Source organism: Rhinolophus sinicus, linkage group LG02 (assembly GCF_036562045.2).
Source record: "Rhinolophus sinicus isolate RSC01 linkage group LG02, ASM3656204v1, whole genome shotgun sequence".
In the NCBI taxonomy this organism is placed as follows: domain Eukaryota; kingdom Metazoa; phylum Chordata; class Mammalia; order Chiroptera; family Rhinolophidae; genus Rhinolophus; species Rhinolophus sinicus.
In genome coordinates, this window is record NC_133752.1 from 171,703,056 (window position 1) to 171,724,100 (window position 21,045).

Sequence of the window (21,045 nt, forward strand, 5' to 3'; positions counted from 1 at the left end):
TATAGCCGATCTTATATCCGAGCGGCTTCTTTTTCTTATTTCCATTGGTCTACGGAAGTGTCAATCAAGGTGCTGCGTAATGAGGGCGGGCTCTTAGTCGATAACCAACCAATTCGGTACTGTATTGGAGCGGAAGAGACTCTGGTCCTGGAGTTCTTTCTATGGTTCTATGGTTACTTTCTATGGTTCCAGGGCGGAGAAACCCTGAGTTCGTCGGCCTACAGGGATAGGAAGTGACGTAGGAATGGCGGAGGGGCGCGAGGTTTCAAGATGGCGGTTGCTGGATAGCTGACCGGGAGGCAGAGGTGAAGGCCCCTACCAAGTAAAAGAGGCCGAAAATCGTCCTCTCCCCGCTTCTTGTAGTCCTAGAGCCCAGCAGAAGTGTGAGTGTGCGGGATTGTGCCAATCGGATTCTTCATCTTTCCCGTTCCTTCGTGGGCACGCGCGGTTGCCTCGGGGACACAAGGCCTCTGCCCCGTTTTTCCTCTCCGCGGTTGGGTCCCCCGGGTAGCCGACTGGAGGATCCCCGAGCCTGGGGCGGAGCGGCGACCAGCGCGGTTAAGCGGCTGACTCCCCCAAGTCGGTTAGCGCCGCCTCCTGTCTGTGCACGCTGACTGCTCGTCGATAGCCTTAGGTTTGATGTTTGTACTTCGAGTCAGGTTCAACCGTCGCTATGGTTTCGGCAGTTGCAGCTACTGTTGGCCTTTGGTGGATCTGGGCCCCGTCCCCTTGGAGCTTCTTTGGTTGTCTAGAGGTCCCCCCACGGTTTTGTGGCCCGATTTCCCTGTCGCTTCTGTTTCAAGACATAATGGCAGTTTGCGCAGACCAAGGCCCCAGTTTCCTCTCTAAAAATTTTCTGTAATTCGTATTCTGTTTCAGGTTGGGGAAGGTGGGTCAAAGCAAGAGCCTGGGGGTAATTGAGAGAGGAAAGCAAAAAAGATGCGGGCCATCAAAGATATGAGAGCTTGTATTTGTACTAATTTTGCTTGCTTCTGCCTCTCTTCTCCCCCACTCCCAGGTTTTATAAGAAGGAAATCCTTGACAGGGTAAAGTAGTTGCCACTGGAACAACTTGGAAGCATTTCGCAGAAGTCAAGGCAATTGAACACTTGCTGAAAGAGACATTAACTAATAACAAACTTGTCTGATAAGATCTTCATAAAGAAGGAAAGGTATAATTGTATGGTCTACTAAAAAGTTTACCTCGGGCCTATAACTTCTCTTGTAAAAGGTTTATCTTTGCGTTAAGCCAGCCCTGTCCATTGCTTCTGTGCATCTAGGTTAACATACTTTTGAAATTGCTCTTTTTCCCAGACCTGTCAGAGGCTTAATGACCCTCAGGGGAGCACATAATCTTGTTAACTATCCTGTAATCCCGGCATAGAAATTTCCCTGCCTTGCTTTTTCCCACCTTAAAGTAATCTTCCTTAGGGTCCATCCTTCACTCTAAAGTATAAACAGGACTGCAAAACTCATTCTCCAGGGCATTTTTGAGATCTTGATGACAGGCAGGTTGTCAGTTTGGCTCGGATAAGCTCTAATAAACTCACACAAATTTTCTACAGGCTTGGACGTTCTTACTTTGATGCAGCTTTTGGTTATTTTATTTTATTTTTTTAATGAACAAGTGAACCACACAGATTGTCAACATGGGACGGAGATCTACATCATCCACCAAGAGTGGGAAATTTATGAACCCCACAGACCAAGCCCGTAAGTATCCATGAATGTGGAATGATGAAGAAGAGGAGTGGTAAAAATTGCAAGCATTAGGAAATCTATTTCATGACGTCCTAATTTCAAGATTAGCAGTGCTAGGAATTGGTTGTATAAAGTTATACAGTGTTCTTGTGGGCACATGATTAAAACTTTAAAACATGCAAAAAAAAATTGTGTGCATATTTCTAATTTGATTGACTTGGAATTGGCTTAAAACTTTATTTTTGTATTTGGAATTTTGAATAAATTAGTTCTGCAAGTTCTTTAGTATTTTATGACATCTTTTTTCATCAGGTTCCTAGTTCTTCCTTAAGCTTAAAATTTCTCGAGACATTTTGGTTGGCAAAATTAGAAGGGTGCTACTAGCATCTAGTAGGTAGAGGCCAGGGGTGCTTCTGAATGTCCTACAGTGCAGGACAGCCTCTCACAATAAGAATTGTATTAAATTGAGGAAATGTTATAATAATGTTCAAGGTTTGAAAGTTTTCTCTCTCTTTCTCTAGGAAAAGAAGCCCGGAAGAGAGAACTAAAGAAGGTATGATTTCAGATGCATCAAATCAGCTATTAAGCGTATTAAGTGTTGTTTGGCACATTTTATCATTTGGGATTAGTGGATTTCCAAATAACATTTCCAGTTACTTGCCAGAACCATAAAATGTACTAAAGTACCATATAGCTGCTCCTTGTTACAATGGAGTTATGTCCCAAAAACCCATTGTAAGCTGAATATATCTTAAGTTGAAAATGCATTTAATACACCTAGCCTACCAAACATCATAGTTTAGCCTGGTATACCTTAAATGTGTTCAGAACACTGACATTAGCCTCCAGTTAGGCAAAATCATCTCTCTGCCACTGCCCAGCATCATGAGAGACTATCATACTGCATGGCTAGCCGAGAAAAAGATCAAATTTTGAAGTACAATTTCTACTGAATGCAAGTGCCTTTGGCACTATGGTAAAGTAAAAAAAAAAAATCGTAAGCCGAATATTGGAAAGTCTGGGACCTTTTGTACTTGGAAACAAAACTAAATAACCTTTCTGATAAACTCATGATGGGTTATTGTAACATTGTTTATTTGAATATCTTTCCCAGTGAGTTAAATAATACACTTTTGAAAGTAATTCTTTTTTTATTAGTTATTAAAACATACTGCTTTGTTAAAAGCTACTGAATTAGTGGCTGTAAATAAATGTGATGCTAACTAGCTTTGTGCATTCATTTTCCTGGTTATATAGCTGTTGAGTTGATGACAAAGTGCTTCTCCCAGAATAAGAAAGGATTTACCTTTTAGTATCACATTAAGAAAACTCAGATTTTTAATTGTTTTCAATTGTGTGTTCTTGTTACATTGTTTAGCAATAAATCCTATAAAACTTGAATATATACCTTTAGAATATAGCTGAAACCTGTTTAAAACAAAAAAAACTGCAAATTTTTTTTTTTTTTTTTTTTTTTTTTTCAGTAACTGCTTTAGATACTTGCCTCAGAAAGCACATCTAATAAATAACATTTACCTTTTTGTCTAAAGTTGAAACATTTTTTTGAGAGTAAAAAATTACATAGCTGTTGCTAGTTGAAACAAATGATCATATCAAGAAGTTCAACTTCAACTTAGATTTTTGAAGCAAATTGAAAAACTCATGAGTGTCCAGCTTTTTGACATACTGCTCTTTTCTTTTTCTAAGAACAAAAAACAACGCATGATGGTACGAGCTGCAGTTTTGAAGATGAAGGATCCCAAACAGATTATCCGGGACATGGAGAAATTGGATGAAATGGGTAAGAATTTATAAAAAGGCTAGATTTTATAGCAGGGATAACAGTCTGATACATGGGCAGGCAGGCATAAGAAAAAGAAAAGCATGATGGCATTTGACACTTGAATTTAGTTTTAGTGTCAGGAAGACGAAATGGTGGGGAGCTATTATAAACTGAAAGTCTCATCTAGAATAAGAGGATAGCCATTATTTAGCTAGAGCTAATTGTTATGAGGTAATGAAAGCTCACTTTGGCCAGCTCATTTTTTTGAGAGAAGACCGAAATCGGGTTTTTGAAATCACCTTGGGGTTTTGTTTGTCTTGTTTTGTTTTTTAATGTTGGCAGCTACCATGTAAATCTAAATAATAGGCCACTATGAATATATCAGTTTCCCATGTTTTCCAATGAGAACCTAAAAAGATACTTGACTGCTTAGTAAGGATGTAGAAGATAGAAGAAATCATCAAATACTTAAAATCACATTTTATAAAATACTAGATTAGGATTTCCCCCCTTTTTCACATTTTATAGAATAATTTTAATTCAGTCTCATCATATGCATCTTCATTATAACTGCTTTGTCAAAACTGGAATCATGAGGTAAATGCATGTTATCTTTCCTTGCTTTTAAAGTTGATTGACAATCATCTGTGATGCTGCCACTGGAAATTTTATCCCAACCCACGAATACCTATTTCTTAATGTTAGAACGTGGGATTTTTAATTTTTGTTTTTTTAATGGAAGTTTTCAAACATGCAAAAATAGAAGTCTACTTAATTCCTATGTGCTTTTAGCTATCAAATTTTTGCCAATTCTGTCTTCTGCCTCCTACCACTTTTTTTATTTAGCATATTAAAGTGTCTTTACAAGTTTTGTTTACAAAGGTACCAAAACAGTTTTAGTAGTTTGCCCAAAAACATAAGTGAAAGAGTTAACAGTGGATCTCCTCAATGATGTATTAATTGGGGTTCCAAAAAATCCAGTTATGTGGGGTTACGGTATTAATAGTAACTAAAATAATGTGGCAGTCTGTGCAGCAAGCCTGGCAAGAGTTCTGGGTCAGGCTACATGATGCCAAATCTTTCCCAGTTCAGCTGTAACTGATCCACTTGTTGCCTCTGCTATAAATTTCAGTAAGGACGATTGCTGTTCCTGGAGTATTAGGATGTTACCGATTAAATGACCCTAAACTGATTTATGTGATTTTTGTATTGATGTAGAAATACCCCTGGTCATACACAGAACGTGAAAGAATTCACGAGATTCAGAAAAGGAGGAAAGCAAGAAAAGGTTATTGAAAGTTGGGCAGCAAGGGTGCCGTGGCAATGTCTAGAGAAGAGGAGTGTGCCCAGACAGAAGGGTAGAAGTCAGAAGCACCGGCAGAGAAGTTGCTAGGGGCAGAGTCTAGAGTAAACAGCTACCGCGGGTTTGTGTGCTGGGTTTTATATTTTTCTATGTAGGATGTAGGGTGCTTGTCAGCTTGCAGGCGGTTGCTGTTACAATTGGCCTCCTCTGGGAACCGTCCCATTCCCATCCATGATTGATGCAGGGTGCTTATCAGCTTGTAGGGGGCTTTTTCCGGGAACCGTTCTGTTCCCATCTATGATATTATGATGGGTATTTGTTAGCTCGCAGGGGGTTGCCATTGCAGTTGGCCTCGCCTGGGAACTGTTCTGTTCCCATCTATGATGGATATAAGACGCTTGTCAGCTTACAGGTACAGTGCTAGCCAGGGGATTCAGAGCCAAGCGATTAATTTTTAAGCTCCTTCCTGCTAACTCATAACTCTGCCCGTCTCATCCTCCTAGCTCACAAGCTTGCTCCTGTTAACTATCTGTCTCATCAGTTTTAAAAGGAGATAATAATAGTAACTGAAACTTCTGAAGCTTGTTGATCTCTTACCTTGCTGTGTATCATTTTTTTTTTTTTTTTTAATGTTCTCATTTAATCCTCACAACTTTTTGGAGGTAGGTGTACTGTCCCTGTTTTACAGACGAGGAAACTCAACACGGATTATCTACCTTTCTCAAGGTCGCACTGTTAAGTAGCAATGCTGGGATTAAAACTGAGGCATTCAATAGTTTTCTTAATCACACTAAGGAATACTGTGGTATATAAGACTGTACCTTCTGGTTTTGAATAACTATGCTAGCTAATAGGATTTAGAGAAGAAAATAATTAGATTGGTTATTCTTTAAGAAAAAGGAGGGCGGCCAGATGCCTGAATGGTTAGAGCGCAGTGCTCATAACATCAAGGTCATCAGTTCGATTCCCACATGGGCCAGTGAGCTGCGCCTTCCACAATTAGATTGAAAACAACGACTTGACCTGGAGCTGAGCTGCACCTTCCACAACTAGATTGAAAACAACAACTTCACTTGGAGCTGAGCTGCACCCCCCGCAACTAGATTGAAAACGACTTGACATGGAGCTGATAGGTCCTGGAAAAACATAGTTCCCCAATATTCCCCAATAAAAATTAAAAAAAAAAAAGGAAAAGGGAGAAAGTAACATTGTTTATCAGCACTCTAATTACAATTTATAAAACTCAGTACAGGGGTAGCCAGTTAGCTCTGTTGGTTAAAGCACAGTGCTCTTAACAAGGTTGCCAGTTCGATCCCCACACTGGGCCACTGTGAGCTGTGCCCTCCACAACTAGATTGAAACAACTACTGGACTTGGAGCTGATGGGTCCTAGAAAAACAAAAATAAATAAAAGCTTTAAAAAAACTCAGTACAAACTGAGTTTAAGCAGAAAAAAAGATAATTGAGTCCCATAATTGAGAAATACCAGAGGGAAGCTGACCTTGAAAATGCAGATATCATTATCAAGACTGTCCATTTATCCATCTGTCTGGCCTTTTGTCTGTTAGCTTTATTCACCATATTGTTAATGAACTTCTTGGGATGGGAGGTGGAATATGTGTGTGAATTACCGTGTTTCCCCGAAAATAAGACCTAGCCGGACCATCAGCTCTAATGCGTCTTTTGGAGCAAAAATTAATATAAGACCCAGTATTATATTATATAAAACCCAGTCTCATAGTAAAATAAGACTGGGTCTTATATTAATTTTTGCTCCAAAAGACGCATTAGAGCTGATGGTCCGGCTAGGTCTTATTTTCGGGGAAACACGGTAGTGGTAGTTGGGCTACAAGGCCACTGATAGCTCAAGGTGTATTTCATCCTTGCTTGTGAGAGCATCTCTCTCACACATCTGTGTTAAAAAATCAGAGAAGGATCTGGTCCCAATTTGGATCGTACACCATGTGATCTCTGAGTCAGTCACTGGCAAGAGGGATGGAGGAGCAGGTATGATGGACACGGCAGGCCTGGGAGTCTTGTGCTGATTTCTCTTGGGGCAGAAGACCGGAAATTAAGCCCCATGTTGAACACATGAGAAGAAAAAGGCTTATATGGTAGTGAGACAACACCATTCTGTTGTAAAAGTAATATGAGCCAGACACCACTAGATACTTTATTTATGATCCCATTTAATCATCAGAGCTCTGTTATGAAGTAGCTGATGCCCCCGTTTCCCCAGATAAAGAGGTTAAACATGAGAATTCAAGTAAAGTGTCCAAGATCTCAGAATTGAATGACAGAGCCAGCATAGTATATAAACCCAGGTCTGTCTGGCTGAAGCTTCACTGTATCAGGTTGTTAGCATAGAGGAGTGAAAGTGGATTTCTTTTACAGTAATAATGAACATCAGTTACTTAAGTGACATTTCTTAGAAGAGACAGTAAAATTCATGGCCATGTTAAAAAGATGGAATTTTAATAAATATTTCAGTTCTTTTGAAATTGAAGAGTATATCTGGTGTCGAACTCCCTTTTAAAAATTTTAGCATATAAGGAGATTTTTATTAAATGACAGTCTTGATACCTAAATGAAGTGACCTTTTAATGTTTAATTCCATAATCTGCTCTCTTCTCTCAGAGTTTAACCCAGTGCAACAGCCACAGTTAAATGAGAAGGTGCTGAAAGACAAGCGTAAAAAGCTGCGTGAAACCTTTGAACGTATTCTACGACTCTATGAAAAAGAGAATCCCGATATTTACAAAGAACTGAGAAAGCTAGAAGTAGAATATGAACAGAAGAGGGCTCAACTTAGCCAATATTTTGATGCTGTCAAGGTACTCAAGTTTCTTTTGAGAGAAACTAAAATGTTAGATTTGTTCTTAAAAATTGTTAGTGGAGAAATTGATCATGTTGAATCTCTTGGCAATTTCTTGTCAGATTAAACATACACAAGAAAAATTAATCCATCTGCCAACATAATCATAGCCAAAAACTAGAAACAGCCAAGGTATTTTTAAATCTCAAAAACATACTAAGCTGCTTTTGTAGTTATGATTCCATTTGTATGAAATTCTGAAATAAGCAAATCTAATCTATGGAGGGAAAAATTGGTAACAGTCCTTGCCTTGGGACAGTGTTAGGGATTGACTGGGAGGGAGTATGATATACGTGCATTTATCAAAACTCGTTGGATTTTCACATTTCCTTGTAAATTTTTCCTCAAAATGAAAATGTAAAAAAACCAAGTGCTATAATTTTTGTTAAGTGGGCAGTATGGGTCCCATTTTATAGAAAAGGAAACTAAGGTAACTTGCTCAGTCATACAGCTAATCTGTGGCAGAAATAATTTTAGAGCCCAAGCTCTGCCATTGAATATACACTATTTCTAAGTTAATTGATACCTATCATCCGGAATATTAAATAGGATGGCTTTGGTGCTAGATATTTTAATAGTTGGACTTCTCTGAACAGCAGCTATTTCAAACCATAACCAAAAAGTATTAGTTGATAACAGGGTGAGAAAAACAGCTGGGTTTTAGTTTTTTTAGAGGAGATAAAGATTTTTTTTCAATTCGTTGACAGACTAGAAATCTTGATGAGGCTTGCTGTTCTTGTTTGTCTGTGATATTTGTGCTAGGTGGAAAGCGGATCCAGAGTATGAAACAGCTAACGTTGAATTTTAGTGTTGAGTGTGTGAGTTCCTCTTATCCTCCTATTGAAAGATCCCATTCCCTGTGTTTCAGAATGCTCAGCATGTGGAAGTGGAGAGCATTCCTTTGCCAGACATGCCACACGCTCCTTCCAACATCCTGATCCAGGACATTCCCCTTCCTGGTGCCCAGCCACCGTCCATCCTTAAGAAGACCTCAGCCTATGGGTAAGGAAGTGGTAGCAAAATCAACTAGCATGTAGTAGAAGCACGTCTTGACTATCCAGTGCCAAAATTAATGTAATGGGAAATAAAAGACAACGTGAATGTAAGCAGTGCCTCATTTGAAATAAATATGAAATAAGAGATCCCTTGAAAATTGTTTAGAAGAACAAGTAAAGACCTCATCACTGTTAACGTGATTACTGTGAAATTTTCTTGACAGACCTCCAACTCGGGCAGTTTCTATCCTTCCTCTTCTTGGACATGGTGTTCCACGTTTGCCCCCTGGCAGGAAGCCTCCCGGTCCTCCTCCTGGTCCACCTCCCCCTCAAGTCCTACAAATGTATGGCCGTAAAGTGGGCTTTGCCCTAGATCTTCCCCCTCGTCGGCGCGACGAAGACATGTTATATAGTCCCGAACTTGGTAAGTAGTGACTGTTCCTTTTGCTCTTATAACCTTTCCACTATCATTTTTCATGTGGGCCCTGTTTAACACCCTGTTCACCCCCCTCAGAACTTGGGATGTTAATGATACCGTGTATGTACTAAAGATTGATACATCATAGGATCTACCCAAGTAAAAGCATCATACATAATGAAGTATAAAATGTTTGTTGTGTCTTAAATTAGGCTTTTCTTAGAGATGTCACTCTCTTACTACTAATTCCCTAAGACTTGGATTCCTGTTTCCCTTTCAGCTTTATTATCATCAGACTAGAGTATTATATACAGTCACACTTATTGTGTATGTATGTGTATACAACTTCCTAAGCAGTTTGTTTTCTAGTTTGAATATTTTAAACTGCTGCCAAGTGAAAATACTGTCAGACTATGTGAACAGCTGAGCTCATATACAGAAATTTTAAAAACAAATTATTGTAAGTTACATAGCATAATTTTCTGTGTTTCGGCATACCATGTAATAGAGAATCCAGTCAATCACATTACTGTTCCCTGCCCCCTTTTAAGCTCAACGGAGTCATGATGATGACATTTCCAGCACCAGTGAAGATGACGGCTATCCTGAGGATATGGATCAAGATAAGCATGATGACAGTACTGACGACAGCGACACTGACAGATCAGATGGAGAAAGTGAAGGGGATGAATTTGTGCACCGTGATGATAATGAAAGAGAAAACAATGAAGAAAAAAAGTCAGGTACGTACAGATGAAAGTTCTGTGGTATTGATGATTAATTAGCACACAGCCAACGGTCCTGATGTATTAATGCATCTCTGAAAGTAATTGTGTTGTGAGCTTGAAAAGAAGGATCATAGCTGTATCTTTATGTCTCAGCAGAATCAAAGTTCTTGATGCATAGTAAATACTCGATGGATGCAAAGAAAAAAGCAGTATTTGTAATAAAAATGTCTAATGTTAACTTTTGGGGAAAAAGATAATAGCTGTTCAACAGCATGAAGATGTCCTCATGGGTGTGTATAGGAAAGAAAGGAGAATAACCACATAACTATATTGAGAAAACCATGTTCACATTGTTTTTTAATCATTCTATTTAAATATCTACATTTGACGCTCTTTAAATTTTGTGTGTTCGTGGTATATTATAAGAACCAGAACCATAATTATAATGGAGGCATGCTTGTAAGTGGAGTCATCACTAATGGGAACATAATATATTCATAATGTGTATTACATGTTTACTATAAATTTAGACTGAGTTACATGTTCTTTTAAAAAGTAGTTATGACATTCATCAAGAATTTTAAGCATTGTTACAGGTAGTGAGCAATATGAAAATGTATACTCTGTCACGCCCGAATAGTGTTGGCTTCCTTTGGAATTGGTTTTGTAGCCTACAACACAGTATATATGTGTTAGTAATACTACTAATGTTAGCATTTGTAATGGTGATAATTTTTCACCTATTTCTTAAGGGTTTGGTTATAAATCAGAAAGTTAGTTTCAAAGGGTAGATAAGGAGAGCTTGTAATGAAAAATTACAGAGGGCCCTTACACAGGAGCTAGCACTGGAAAGTAGGAAGCCATTAGAGCCACAGCAGCTCCATTTCTTCTGGGACGGTGTGGTCTTTGCCTCATTTTTCTCTTGCTGCCAACTGGTTTTTCTTAACATGTACTCATCAGTGCACACTGGCTTAAAATGGCTGTCCTGATTGAACATTCAGTCAGCTAATATTTACTGAGTTTTTACTACATGCAGGGCATGTTTGTAGACTCTAAGGCTGTGAACAAAACTAAAGCCCTTCCCTTGTGGAATTCCTATCCTCTTGTAAATGTTTACCAACTAAGAATGCTCCTAACATTTCACCGTTTAGCATGATGTTTAAACGTGTCTAGAGGATAGCCTTTGTCAGGTTAAGAAGTTCCCTTCTAGTCCTAGTTTACTAAAAGCTTTTATCATACCTAAATACTTTTTAAGCATCTATTGGGATGTTGTTATGTTTAAGTTGTTTATTGTAATGGATTGCATTGATAGCTTTTCTAATGTTAAACCATCTTGCATGTCTGGGACCAACCTTAGGTGGTTATGGTTCCCTTTTTTTTTTGAACACTGTCTCTTCAAGCTTGTATTTTATGTTGGCCAGTAGGTTAGTTTTGGTACCAGTGTTATGCTAGCTTCATGAATTCTGGATAGCATTCCATCTCCTCCTGTGCCCTTTATAGGAAATTTCTGTAACTTAATGTTTGGCTGAATTTCCTTGTAAAATTATTTCAGCCAGGTGAGTAGATCTTTGACTTCCATTTCATTTTCGTGTATTCTGGTCTTACCACTTTTTTGGCCAATTTTAGTAACTTAACATTTTTCTAGAAAATTGTCAGTTGTTTTTATCTGGGTGCTCAATTTTATTGGCATAAAGATGTTATTAGTATTCTTGAAGCTTTTTTTAAATTTGTAACTTTTAAATCAGTACAACGTATATTTACCACCAATTGGTACGTTACTTACTATCTTGAATATGACTCTCTGCGCTTATTTTCTGCCCAGTTTTACAGGAAATTTACAGGCAACAATCACGTCCAGTAATTTATAGTATTTGTTTTATAGTAAACATTTAATGAATTTTACTGATGACAATCCACCCCTCTCTTTCTCCCTCCTCTGGCTTCTTAGGTCTGAGTGTACGATTTGCAGATATGCCTGGGAAATCAAGGAAGAAAAAGAAAAGCATGAAGGAGCTGACTCCTCTTCAAGCTATGATGCTGCGAATGGCAGGTAAGACAGGGAAAGAATAGTGAGTCAGCTTTTGGTACTCCTCATGCCAGTTTCTTTACATACGTTTTCCCATTTAGTATCCCAGCAACCCTGAAGTAAGTAACAAATCCTTGTTTTATAAAAGGTAAGGTTTGAAGACATTATGGTAAGCTGCCCAAAGTTGCACAGCGAGTAAGTGGTTGAAATGGCATTTAAATCCAGGCCTGTCTTCTAAAGCCTGGGCTCATTCGCTATGCTACTAGCATAGATCAGGGGAATACTATTTGATTCTTCCATATCTTACGTATTTTACTGAAGAAGACTATTTGTTAATTTTAAGAAAGCATTTATTGAGCATGTGTCTTCAGGCATCATTCTTTTACAGGCTGTAAAATATTAATCAACTCCATTTACATGGTGTAAAATTTCTTTCAGGTCAGGAAATCCCTGAGGAAGGACGGGAAGTAGAGGAGTTTTCAGAGGACGATGATGAAGATGATTCTGATGATTCTGAAGCAGAAAAGCAATCACAAAAACAGCATAAAGAGGAATCTCTTTCTGATGGCACATCTGCTTCACAGCAACAAGGTCCCCCACAGTCTGTTCCTCCTTCTCAGATACAAGCACCTCCCATGCCAGGACCACCTCCTCTTGGACCACCTCCTGCTCCACCTTTACGGCCACCTGGACCACCTACAGGCCTTCCTCCTGGACCACCTCCAGGTAAGCATCTACCTATTATGGATAAATAATTAAGTCTAACCACGTTCTGTGTGGTTACAATGAAGTCATTCCAAAAAGACACATCATTAGTATAGATGTTTTCTTGTTTCCTCCTACTGCAGTTCCCTAAGAAATCAAGGATTCTCAAAGGATAAGTGCAACTGGTTTATTCTTACAGCACCATTTGCAACTCATAATACTTCTGACAGCCATCTTTCTCTTCCAAGCTCTTCCTTTTTCAGCATTCTTTAGTTCTGATTCTAGCAGGCAGAAACTGGAGTATGTAAACAGGAGTTTCTTTAATACTATTTTTTAGTATGACAAGTTTGATCCAGTTCTAAATTGGGAGGCAGTGGGATTAGGATACAGTAAATACTGTCTCCTATCCTTTGGTCTGGGGATTATTGGATGTCAGTGTAATCTTTACAGTAATTAGAGACAAAAACGATCCGTATTAATCAAGTGTTGAGCTTAAAAGTATAAAAATTTCATTTACAGTCTGAAGGAACATATAGAACTTCTTGGCTCTTTATGATTTTATTCCTTCTACATTCAGCCAACTAAGTTTTCTTCAGTTGAGTTCATCCTTTTCCTACTGGTGCAAAGCAAAATGACCTATTTTATGTCATTCTCAGTGGTCCTGTATCTTAATGAATTTCAGGAGATCATTGAAGCACTTCACTTTGTAGTCCTTTTTCAGCTCATGTTGGCACCATTTAAAAATTCTTACCATCTTTGTATGTTTCCAGCCCAAGAGAGCTGTGACTGACTATCCTTTATGTCAGTGCTGGGAAAAAAGAAATGATCCATAAGAGGTTTAATACCCTATCTCTGGTGCTCAGATACTTGTTGGATGAATTCTGCTTCCACACGTTTCAATCAGTTTTTGAAGTTATCTGATTTCAGGTTAAAGTGATAAAGCAAGCCACATCTGAGTTAACCTTTATTTTTACCACAATTACTAGTTCATATGTATTTGTTTGACATTAACTTATCATTTTTCTCTTTTCAGGAGCTCCTCCATTCCTGAGACCACCTGGAATGCCAGGACTCCGAGGGCCTTTACCCCGACTTTTACCTCCAGGCCCACCGCCAGGCCGACCCCCTGGGCCTCCCCCAGGCCCCCCTCCAGGCCTGCCTCCTGGCCCTCCTCCCCGGGGACCGCCACCAAGGCTACCTCCCCCTGCACCACCAGGTAAAGCTTTCAATTGCCATAACGAACGTTTGTCTACTATATATATTACATTGGCTCTAAGACGTGTTTTCACAATTCAATATCCTAAAATGAAGGAATGTCTTAAAGTGGCGTTTTCAAAATGTTATTGGCCTGGATTGAACTTGAGTTCTTTTATATAGAGTATTTGCATTGATTCTGCCTGCCAATCGAGGGCCTTTTCCCAGGCAGAGACCATTTGGATTAAATTCTCCATTTGAGATTTTTTTTATAGGTCTTCACTTGTAATTGGCAAGTCATTCCATGCATCTCCATAAGTGCCAGCTTAAAATTTAAAATCACAAGGGAGATTTTTTTTTCTCTCTCTCTCTACCCAGTATCAATGCTAGATAAGCAATTGATACTGGGTTGAGAGAGAGAGAAAACTTCCTTGTGGTTTTGTTATGTGTGCCAGTATATTTCTGGTTTACTACATAAAATGTCCCAGTTTAATATGAAGGTCTTTTAAGCTCCCCAGCTTGGACATTTGTTTCTCCCTGTTAGTTGTATATTAAATATTTATGAGTTCGTATAAGCAGTAGCATCTTAGATTTGATGAAATTTGGTATTTTATCTTCAGTCTTATAAGTGACATTTGAAGGAAAACCTGCAATTCTATGTAAAATGATGATATGTCTGAACCATCAATGGGACATGAATTCTTTTCCAGGAATGGTGACAGATTGTGATTAGTTACAGTCTTACTCCCCACTCATGGAGTTACCATTTGGGGGGCAGGGGGTGGAAATCAGTAAATAGTACATAGGAATCAAACCCCCAACCTTGGCCCTGATAGCATCTGCACTATACAGCTAGTAGACTCTTGGGCTGTCAAATTTGAAATTCGACCATTTTGAAATCATATTTCACACCAGTTGTTTTTGCTTTCAATTTTAAAGTAGTACGTTATTTAAGAGGAAGAAAACATTCCTGGTATAAGTACAAAATACAGACTGAAGGTAAATATTGTTTTGTAGTAAAATGTATTTACTGTTAGAATATATTCCTGAGTTTCAAATAGCAACCAGCCATTATTTCAGCTTATTTTATGTAAACTGTCCATTTTTAAAAACATGTCAATTATGTTTTTAACATCCTTAATCGCAGTTACATTTTATTAGTTCCTGTGGTGTTCATCAGCCTGTTTTCTCTTTCACTTAGGTATCCCCCCACCTCGTCCTGGCATGATGCGCCCACCTTTGGTGCCTCCACTCGGACCTGCCCCACCTGGGCTTTTCCCACCGGCTCCTTTGCCAAACCCTGGAGTTTTAAGTGCTCCACCCAACCTGATTCAGCGACCCAAGGCCGATGACACGAACACAGCCACCATTGAGAAGAAAGCCACAGCAACCATCAGTGCCAAGCCACAGATCACCAATCCCAAGGCAGAGATTACTCGATTCGTGCCCACCGCACTGAGGGTCCGTCGGGAGAATAAAGGGGCTTCTGCTGTTCCCCAAAGAAAGTCAGAGGATGATTCTGCTGTGCCTCTTGCCAAAGCAGCCCCCAAATCTGGTCCATCTGTTCCGGTCTCAGTACAAACTAAGGATGATGTGTATGAAGCTTTCATGAAAGAGATGGAAGGGTTACTGTGACAACTTTTGATGCCTGAACACACTTCTATTCATGTCTTTAGTGCGTGGAGAAAGAGGCTCTTAGGAAACTTAGGCAAAAGAGCTGCTTTCACTGGCAGGGTATTTTTTAATTTCAGTTGAGGGAATATCTTAAAGTTTAGCCTTGTTCAGAATTCATTGCATATGAGAGGGTATTTCACTGAGAATAAATTGGTTACTGAAGCAGTGCTGCTAATATCCATTCCCTTTCATACCACCATTTTCATCCTATTTCTTCCCCTCTCCATTTGGAAACTTGTGATCAGGGCGATCTTTGTTACTTATTTCTTTTGATTCTCTTGTGTGCTGTGGGCACTGGAATAGAGATTTTGGGGGGAAAAAAACAGTTTATTTCACCCCCATCTTGTCTTTTGTGTTTGAATTATTTTTAATATTTTCTTGTAAATATTTTGTAATATTGTAGTGAAATGGATCACAATGTCATTTCCTAATACAAAGCGAGATGTGTGGGAAGACAATGTACAATTGTTTGATTAAAATTATTTCCCACTGACCTAAACTTTGAGTGTTTCGTGGAATAAATAAATAAATGTTCTACACCAAGATCCTCTGTGTTCTTGATCATGTATAAACATGGTATCTATTTTAGGGTCAAAAAAGAAGCAAGTATTTAAAACTTTGGCTTTAAGGAACTACCATTTAAGGTACAAATTGAGAATCTTGTTGAAAATGTGGTTAAAACTAAGTCTTACATTTAAGGAATAAAGAAGAGAAATAATTCTTTTCCTTCAGTGTTATCATATTGACTTCAGAGGGAGTAAGAGGTTTTATTTATTGCTAAGAACATGGTAAGGCTTATCCTCAAAGATGACTTCCCCAGAGCTTTGTGAACTGATACTAATTGAATGGCAAAAGATTCTTTTAAACCATTTCAAAACTATTAGAGAATCAGAAAAGTTTACTTTTTCGTTTTTGAATTTGTTGGTTTTACAAGCTTTTCGTTTTAAATCACATCGAATGAATAAGAATGCCTAACACTTAATTTGCATTGATACTTTCTTTACAAAGTGCTTTAATAACTAATTCATCTACCCAGTACTCTTGGGGATGACTAACATATTTTCCCCATGTTATAAACGAGAGTATTGAAGCTAAAGGACTCATGTGGTTTATCCAGTGGCCCAACAGTGTATTTCATACACAAAGACACACCCATGCAATGAGACCATACGTGTTGAATTCAGGCTAGGCATACCTATGAAGGTTGGACAATTGTTTGTGAACTCATCCTAGAAAAAGTGCTACATACTGCATTGCTGAATATCACTATGGTCACCTTCGAAGTGCTCCCCTTGGGAAGCTATGCACCAATGCCAGCACCTAGTCCATCCTTCAATGCAATGTTGGAACTTTCTGGAATGGCCATCAGCTGTCATATTACACTTGATGTCCTAAATGTCATCAAAACATCTCCCTTTCCATATTTCCAGGTAAAGGAAGTCATTGAGGGCCAGATCAGGTGAGTAGGGAGGGTGCTCCAATACAGTTATTTACTGGCTAAAAACTCCCTCACAGCTGTGATGCAAGAGCATTGCGGTGATGCAAGAGCCATGAACTGCTGGCGAAAAGTTCAGATCGTCTTTCAAGCAGCCTTTTGAGCACTCCAAATAGTAAACTTGGTTAACTGCCCAGTTGGTACAAATTCATAATAATCCCTCTGATAATAAAAAAGGTTAGCAACATTGTTGCAACAAGTTCACAAACTTAATTGTCAGACCTCGTATTCATTGTATCTCAAATATCTTGCATATGAATCTTTTATCATAAGTTGGTGATATTCTAAACAGTACAATACAATAAGTTTTATTTTCTTGCAGCTGATTTCTTTGATGGGTTTTCAGATTTTGATTCTGAGATCTTTGTGTTATGTGCCTTTGCTTAGAAGTTAACTTATTTCACACTAAAGTAAATCCTGCCAAAGCACTTCTACAGACCACTTTGGATTTTTTTGTTTTAATGTAATCAACGTACGTCAGCTGGTGAATTGAATCTTTGATGGTTCAAATGCAAGAATGGAACACAATTACATCATAAATCAATATTTAATCTCAGTATAAACAATTACTCAGTATTTGGTCTGCAATGTTTTTAAGGTTCTTGCTTGAATGTTTCCCCCTGGGATATCTATTGCATGTTAATTAAGAAAGCTGTTGACAGTTTATCATAAAATCACTTTCTAACTTGACTGCTTTTCTGAAAATCCTTTCAGTGGTAAAATCAGACACATTGCACGTGTTAGCTGCATCTACAGGAAAGGAATCAGTTCTGATTCTGGGTAGGCATTGCTGTCGTGATCCTAATGCCATGTCATGGTTTCATCAAAGTACTTCTGGTCAGATCAGGTCTCTGAAATCACTGCTTGATACAAATCTTCAATCAGGTATGGATAAACATTACCATTTCCTTATCATTATTTGCCTCTTAAAATCATTTTGAAACTCCTTTTTTTCTTGGTCTTACGGTACCATAAAATGGGAATTGAAGATCACAATAATACTCTGCCGTGGCATGGGGTCAGCTCAGGCCCTGGATAACTTCCAAGCTTCTATTTAGTTTCAATTCTCATTTTGTACATTCTAGTTTGTGATCTTAATATCTCATATGTAACGGGATATTGTTTAGTATTTATTTTGTATTGCATGCAAGTAAAACTTCTGGCCACAGAAAGTGCCACAATCACCACCCCGCATAGAACCACACACTTGTGTTTGGTCCTGAACTCAAACTGGAGCAGGTCTAATACCTGAAAATGTTCCTCAGCCAGAATCAGTTTGGATAACAGGTCTCACTGCAGGACTCTGGAGCTCAAAGGTGTCACTGAGCAGAGCTGTAGATAATTTCTACACATCCAGCCTCAGGGTTCAGGAAGGTATATCAGCAGAGAGGAAATTTGTCTTTACATCCCTGGAAATAATAAGGGCTTCTGGCAAAGGTCAGAACTGGCACTTCTGTGAGAACAAACTGACTGTCCCACTTCAATTCCCTTGTATCCAAGGAAGCTTTATGGTTTGGCTCTGAAGGAAAGTAAAGAGGTGAGACGGCAGGTGGCTGAGGACTGGGTGAGCAGAGGGGTTCTGCTTAACGGGCTTGCTCATTTTGCTGAGAGGGAAAGGTAACCGGAGAAGGACAGGATAACAGATGGAACGAGATAACTGAGGGTGAGGAGGCGTGAGAGAGAATACACTATTCCACAGACAGTTACTGAGAGCCTACTGGGGGTGATGGAAACAGTGGTGAGCAAAACCACATGGGGCCCCTACTCTCGTGGCCCTTACGGAAATTTTAGCTGACAAACAATGCCTGTATCACTTCAGTCTCATACCTTGAATACAGTATTTACCAATGCCAAGTTTTGTAAAGAATTTTTTTAACCTGTGCTAATGAACAATTTGGAAAATAAATAATCTGATGGCTATATATGCAACATGACAGTGAAGACATTCATCACAATTTTATAATTTTTGTATGTTCCCTTTAAAGAGAGGTTTGAAAAAACAAAGGGAAATGTTTTCTCTGAATGATTAAAAATACTAACAACTGGTTACCTGCATGGTACTACAAACAAATAGAGAAAACATGTTTTTAAAAAATCAGTAGTTTGCAAAGAAAAGACCATGGATCCCCAAATACATGTTTTTCCTTGACCTGTTATCCTATTCAGAGTATTACCCCTCGTTAGGCATCTGAAGCCGAAAAACAAGCTAAGTGTTTTCTATTGCAATTTACCATATTTAGTAAGAATTATACCACATTTTCAGGAGATAAATAGCTGATAGGAGAGTTAAGACTTAAAAAGTACTTTAAGATGCAAAAACATAAATGTGCTTTAAGGTTTTTATAACAATATTTGTAGGAAAAATTAGAATGTGATAGTGTTTGTGTCCACAGAATCACAAGAAAAATTAGAGTCCAAGGAAGAACAGAATGAACTACATTATTCATTATCACTGCACCCAGCAACCTTGGCTCCAATAAAATGGGGAGGGAGGCAAAGTAAGAAGGCAGGTGACAGCCAAAGTTCAGGCAAGAGGAGGGGAAGAGTAGATATTAGGATAGCTCTGAAATCTTGTCTCGTTTTACACAATACACCACCCACAAATACAAAGGCCATGTTATTTTTATGAAGTCTTAAGTAGGCGGATGAAAGATGAGGCTCAGGAGGCAGGTAGGGGGTAAATATCATAAACACTGAATGAGAGACAAGAAGACAAAGGGTAAGAGAAAAGTGAAATCGAAATTATAATGACAGTAGTCATTCATTGAGCTCTTATACTAGTCACTAACTGCTCTATAATAAGGGATTGTTACTATTATCCTAATTTTATGAATGAGAAAACCAACGCCTAGATTTTTATTGGGTTGAATTTTTTTTCTGACATGAGTTGAAATCAGGATAACTTTTGGGTTCTATTTAGGCTGGGCAAATGGGAAGATGGATATTATTATAGAAGAAGGGAAGAAAGTAATGTCATAGTATTTACTTAATACGTACATTTAAATATATAAAATTATATAGGGGGTGCCAAAAAATGTATACACATTTTAAGGAAGGAAAACTGTATTAAAATTGTAATACTCGATATATACCAATAACAAAAGATGAATACAAGTCACGTTTGACTTCTGCAATTACAAGAGGTGCTCAAAGCAGTTACCATCAGCCTCCAGACACTTATGATTACGGTGAACTACTGCTTGAGCAACGTTGACCAAAGTGTCCACTTGTGTACATTTTTTTGGCAGCCCCGGTATATTAGTATATGTAAATAGAATATAAATTTTAATTTAAAACATAATTTATTATTAGAAATACATGGATCATCATATTAAAGAAACCAGAACAGTCTTACACTATGTGAAGACGCACACACACAAAAAATAAATTCAAGATAAAAAGTTCCTCGATGAACATGAAAACAAGGGGATGTTGCTGCAGGAGTTAGATGTTTAAAGTACATAAATGTGGGACTGAAATACCCATAGACAGTAGCTTGGTACTTGCACAGTAAAAACATTTGCTTTAAGATGTGTTTATTTCCATTGCTCAGCAAGCCCTCTTCTCCATGTCACGTTTTTTCTTTACTATGGAGACAGGGGAAAGCAGCCCATGACGGCTCACAACTGGCATGGACTATCAGCCAGGCCCTGGTGTTGCTAGGAGTTGGCCTGACATAGCCACACTGTGGTTTTTTGTGGAATATAAACAATTTCACGGAACACCAACACCAGACAAGGCTGTTCCGTGGCCATGAAAAATCAAAACAAAAACAAGAGTACTCTGTAATCATGCCTGAATACAAAAACAGAGTTGTCCAAACCACGAAAAATGACCAAACAGCCCCCTATGCTAGCCAAGATACATTAGCATGTTGACCCATTACAGCTTTAGCCTCACTCCATTCCTTGTACCTTATTAGATGTATTAAGCTACCCAAATCATAGACTTACCTCAACAGCATGCAATTCTGGGCAAAGCCCCAAAGTCAGTGAGCACAAACCCAAAACCTATAATAAATCCTTTCTAATACCCTCTGAGACACACCACATTGCCCCACAGTATTCTCCCTTTATGCAAAGAGCAATAAACCCAACTTGTTCAACTACAGCTATATTCTTGGTGGTCTTTGGCTAGAGGACATAGACA

The 21,045-nt window shown here is 38.6% G+C and overlaps 1 protein-coding gene across 5 annotated transcripts; it reads left to right on the top strand.

Annotated features, from left to right (window-relative positions):
• The first annotated feature begins 194 nt into the window (after window positions 1–194).
• On the top strand, window positions 195–15,946 carry WBP11 (WW domain binding protein 11). 5 transcript variants are annotated; one of them, XM_019744775.2, is made up of 13 exons: window positions 195–305; window positions 1,019–1,171; window positions 1,565–1,712; window positions 2,222–2,253; window positions 3,408–3,501; window positions 7,424–7,620; window positions 8,530–8,663; window positions 8,881–9,080; window positions 9,626–9,817; window positions 11,751–11,852; window positions 12,267–12,554; window positions 13,567–13,749; window positions 14,929–15,946. In XM_019744775.2, exons 3-13 carry the CDS (start codon window positions 1,649–1,651, stop codon window positions 15,360–15,362), a joined length of 1,920 nt encoding a protein of 639 aa, XP_019600334.2. In that variant the 5' UTR covers window positions 195–305; window positions 1,019–1,171; window positions 1,565–1,648; the 3' UTR covers window positions 15,363–15,946. The 5 variants fall into 5 exon arrangements, with proteins under 5 accessions (XP_019600334.2, XP_074182083.1, XP_019600333.2 ...); XM_074325982.1 differs by having other exon boundaries at window positions 1,628–1,712; XM_019744774.2 differs by having other exon boundaries at window positions 238–383.
• The last annotated feature ends 5,099 nt before the right edge of the window (window positions 15,947–21,045 follow it).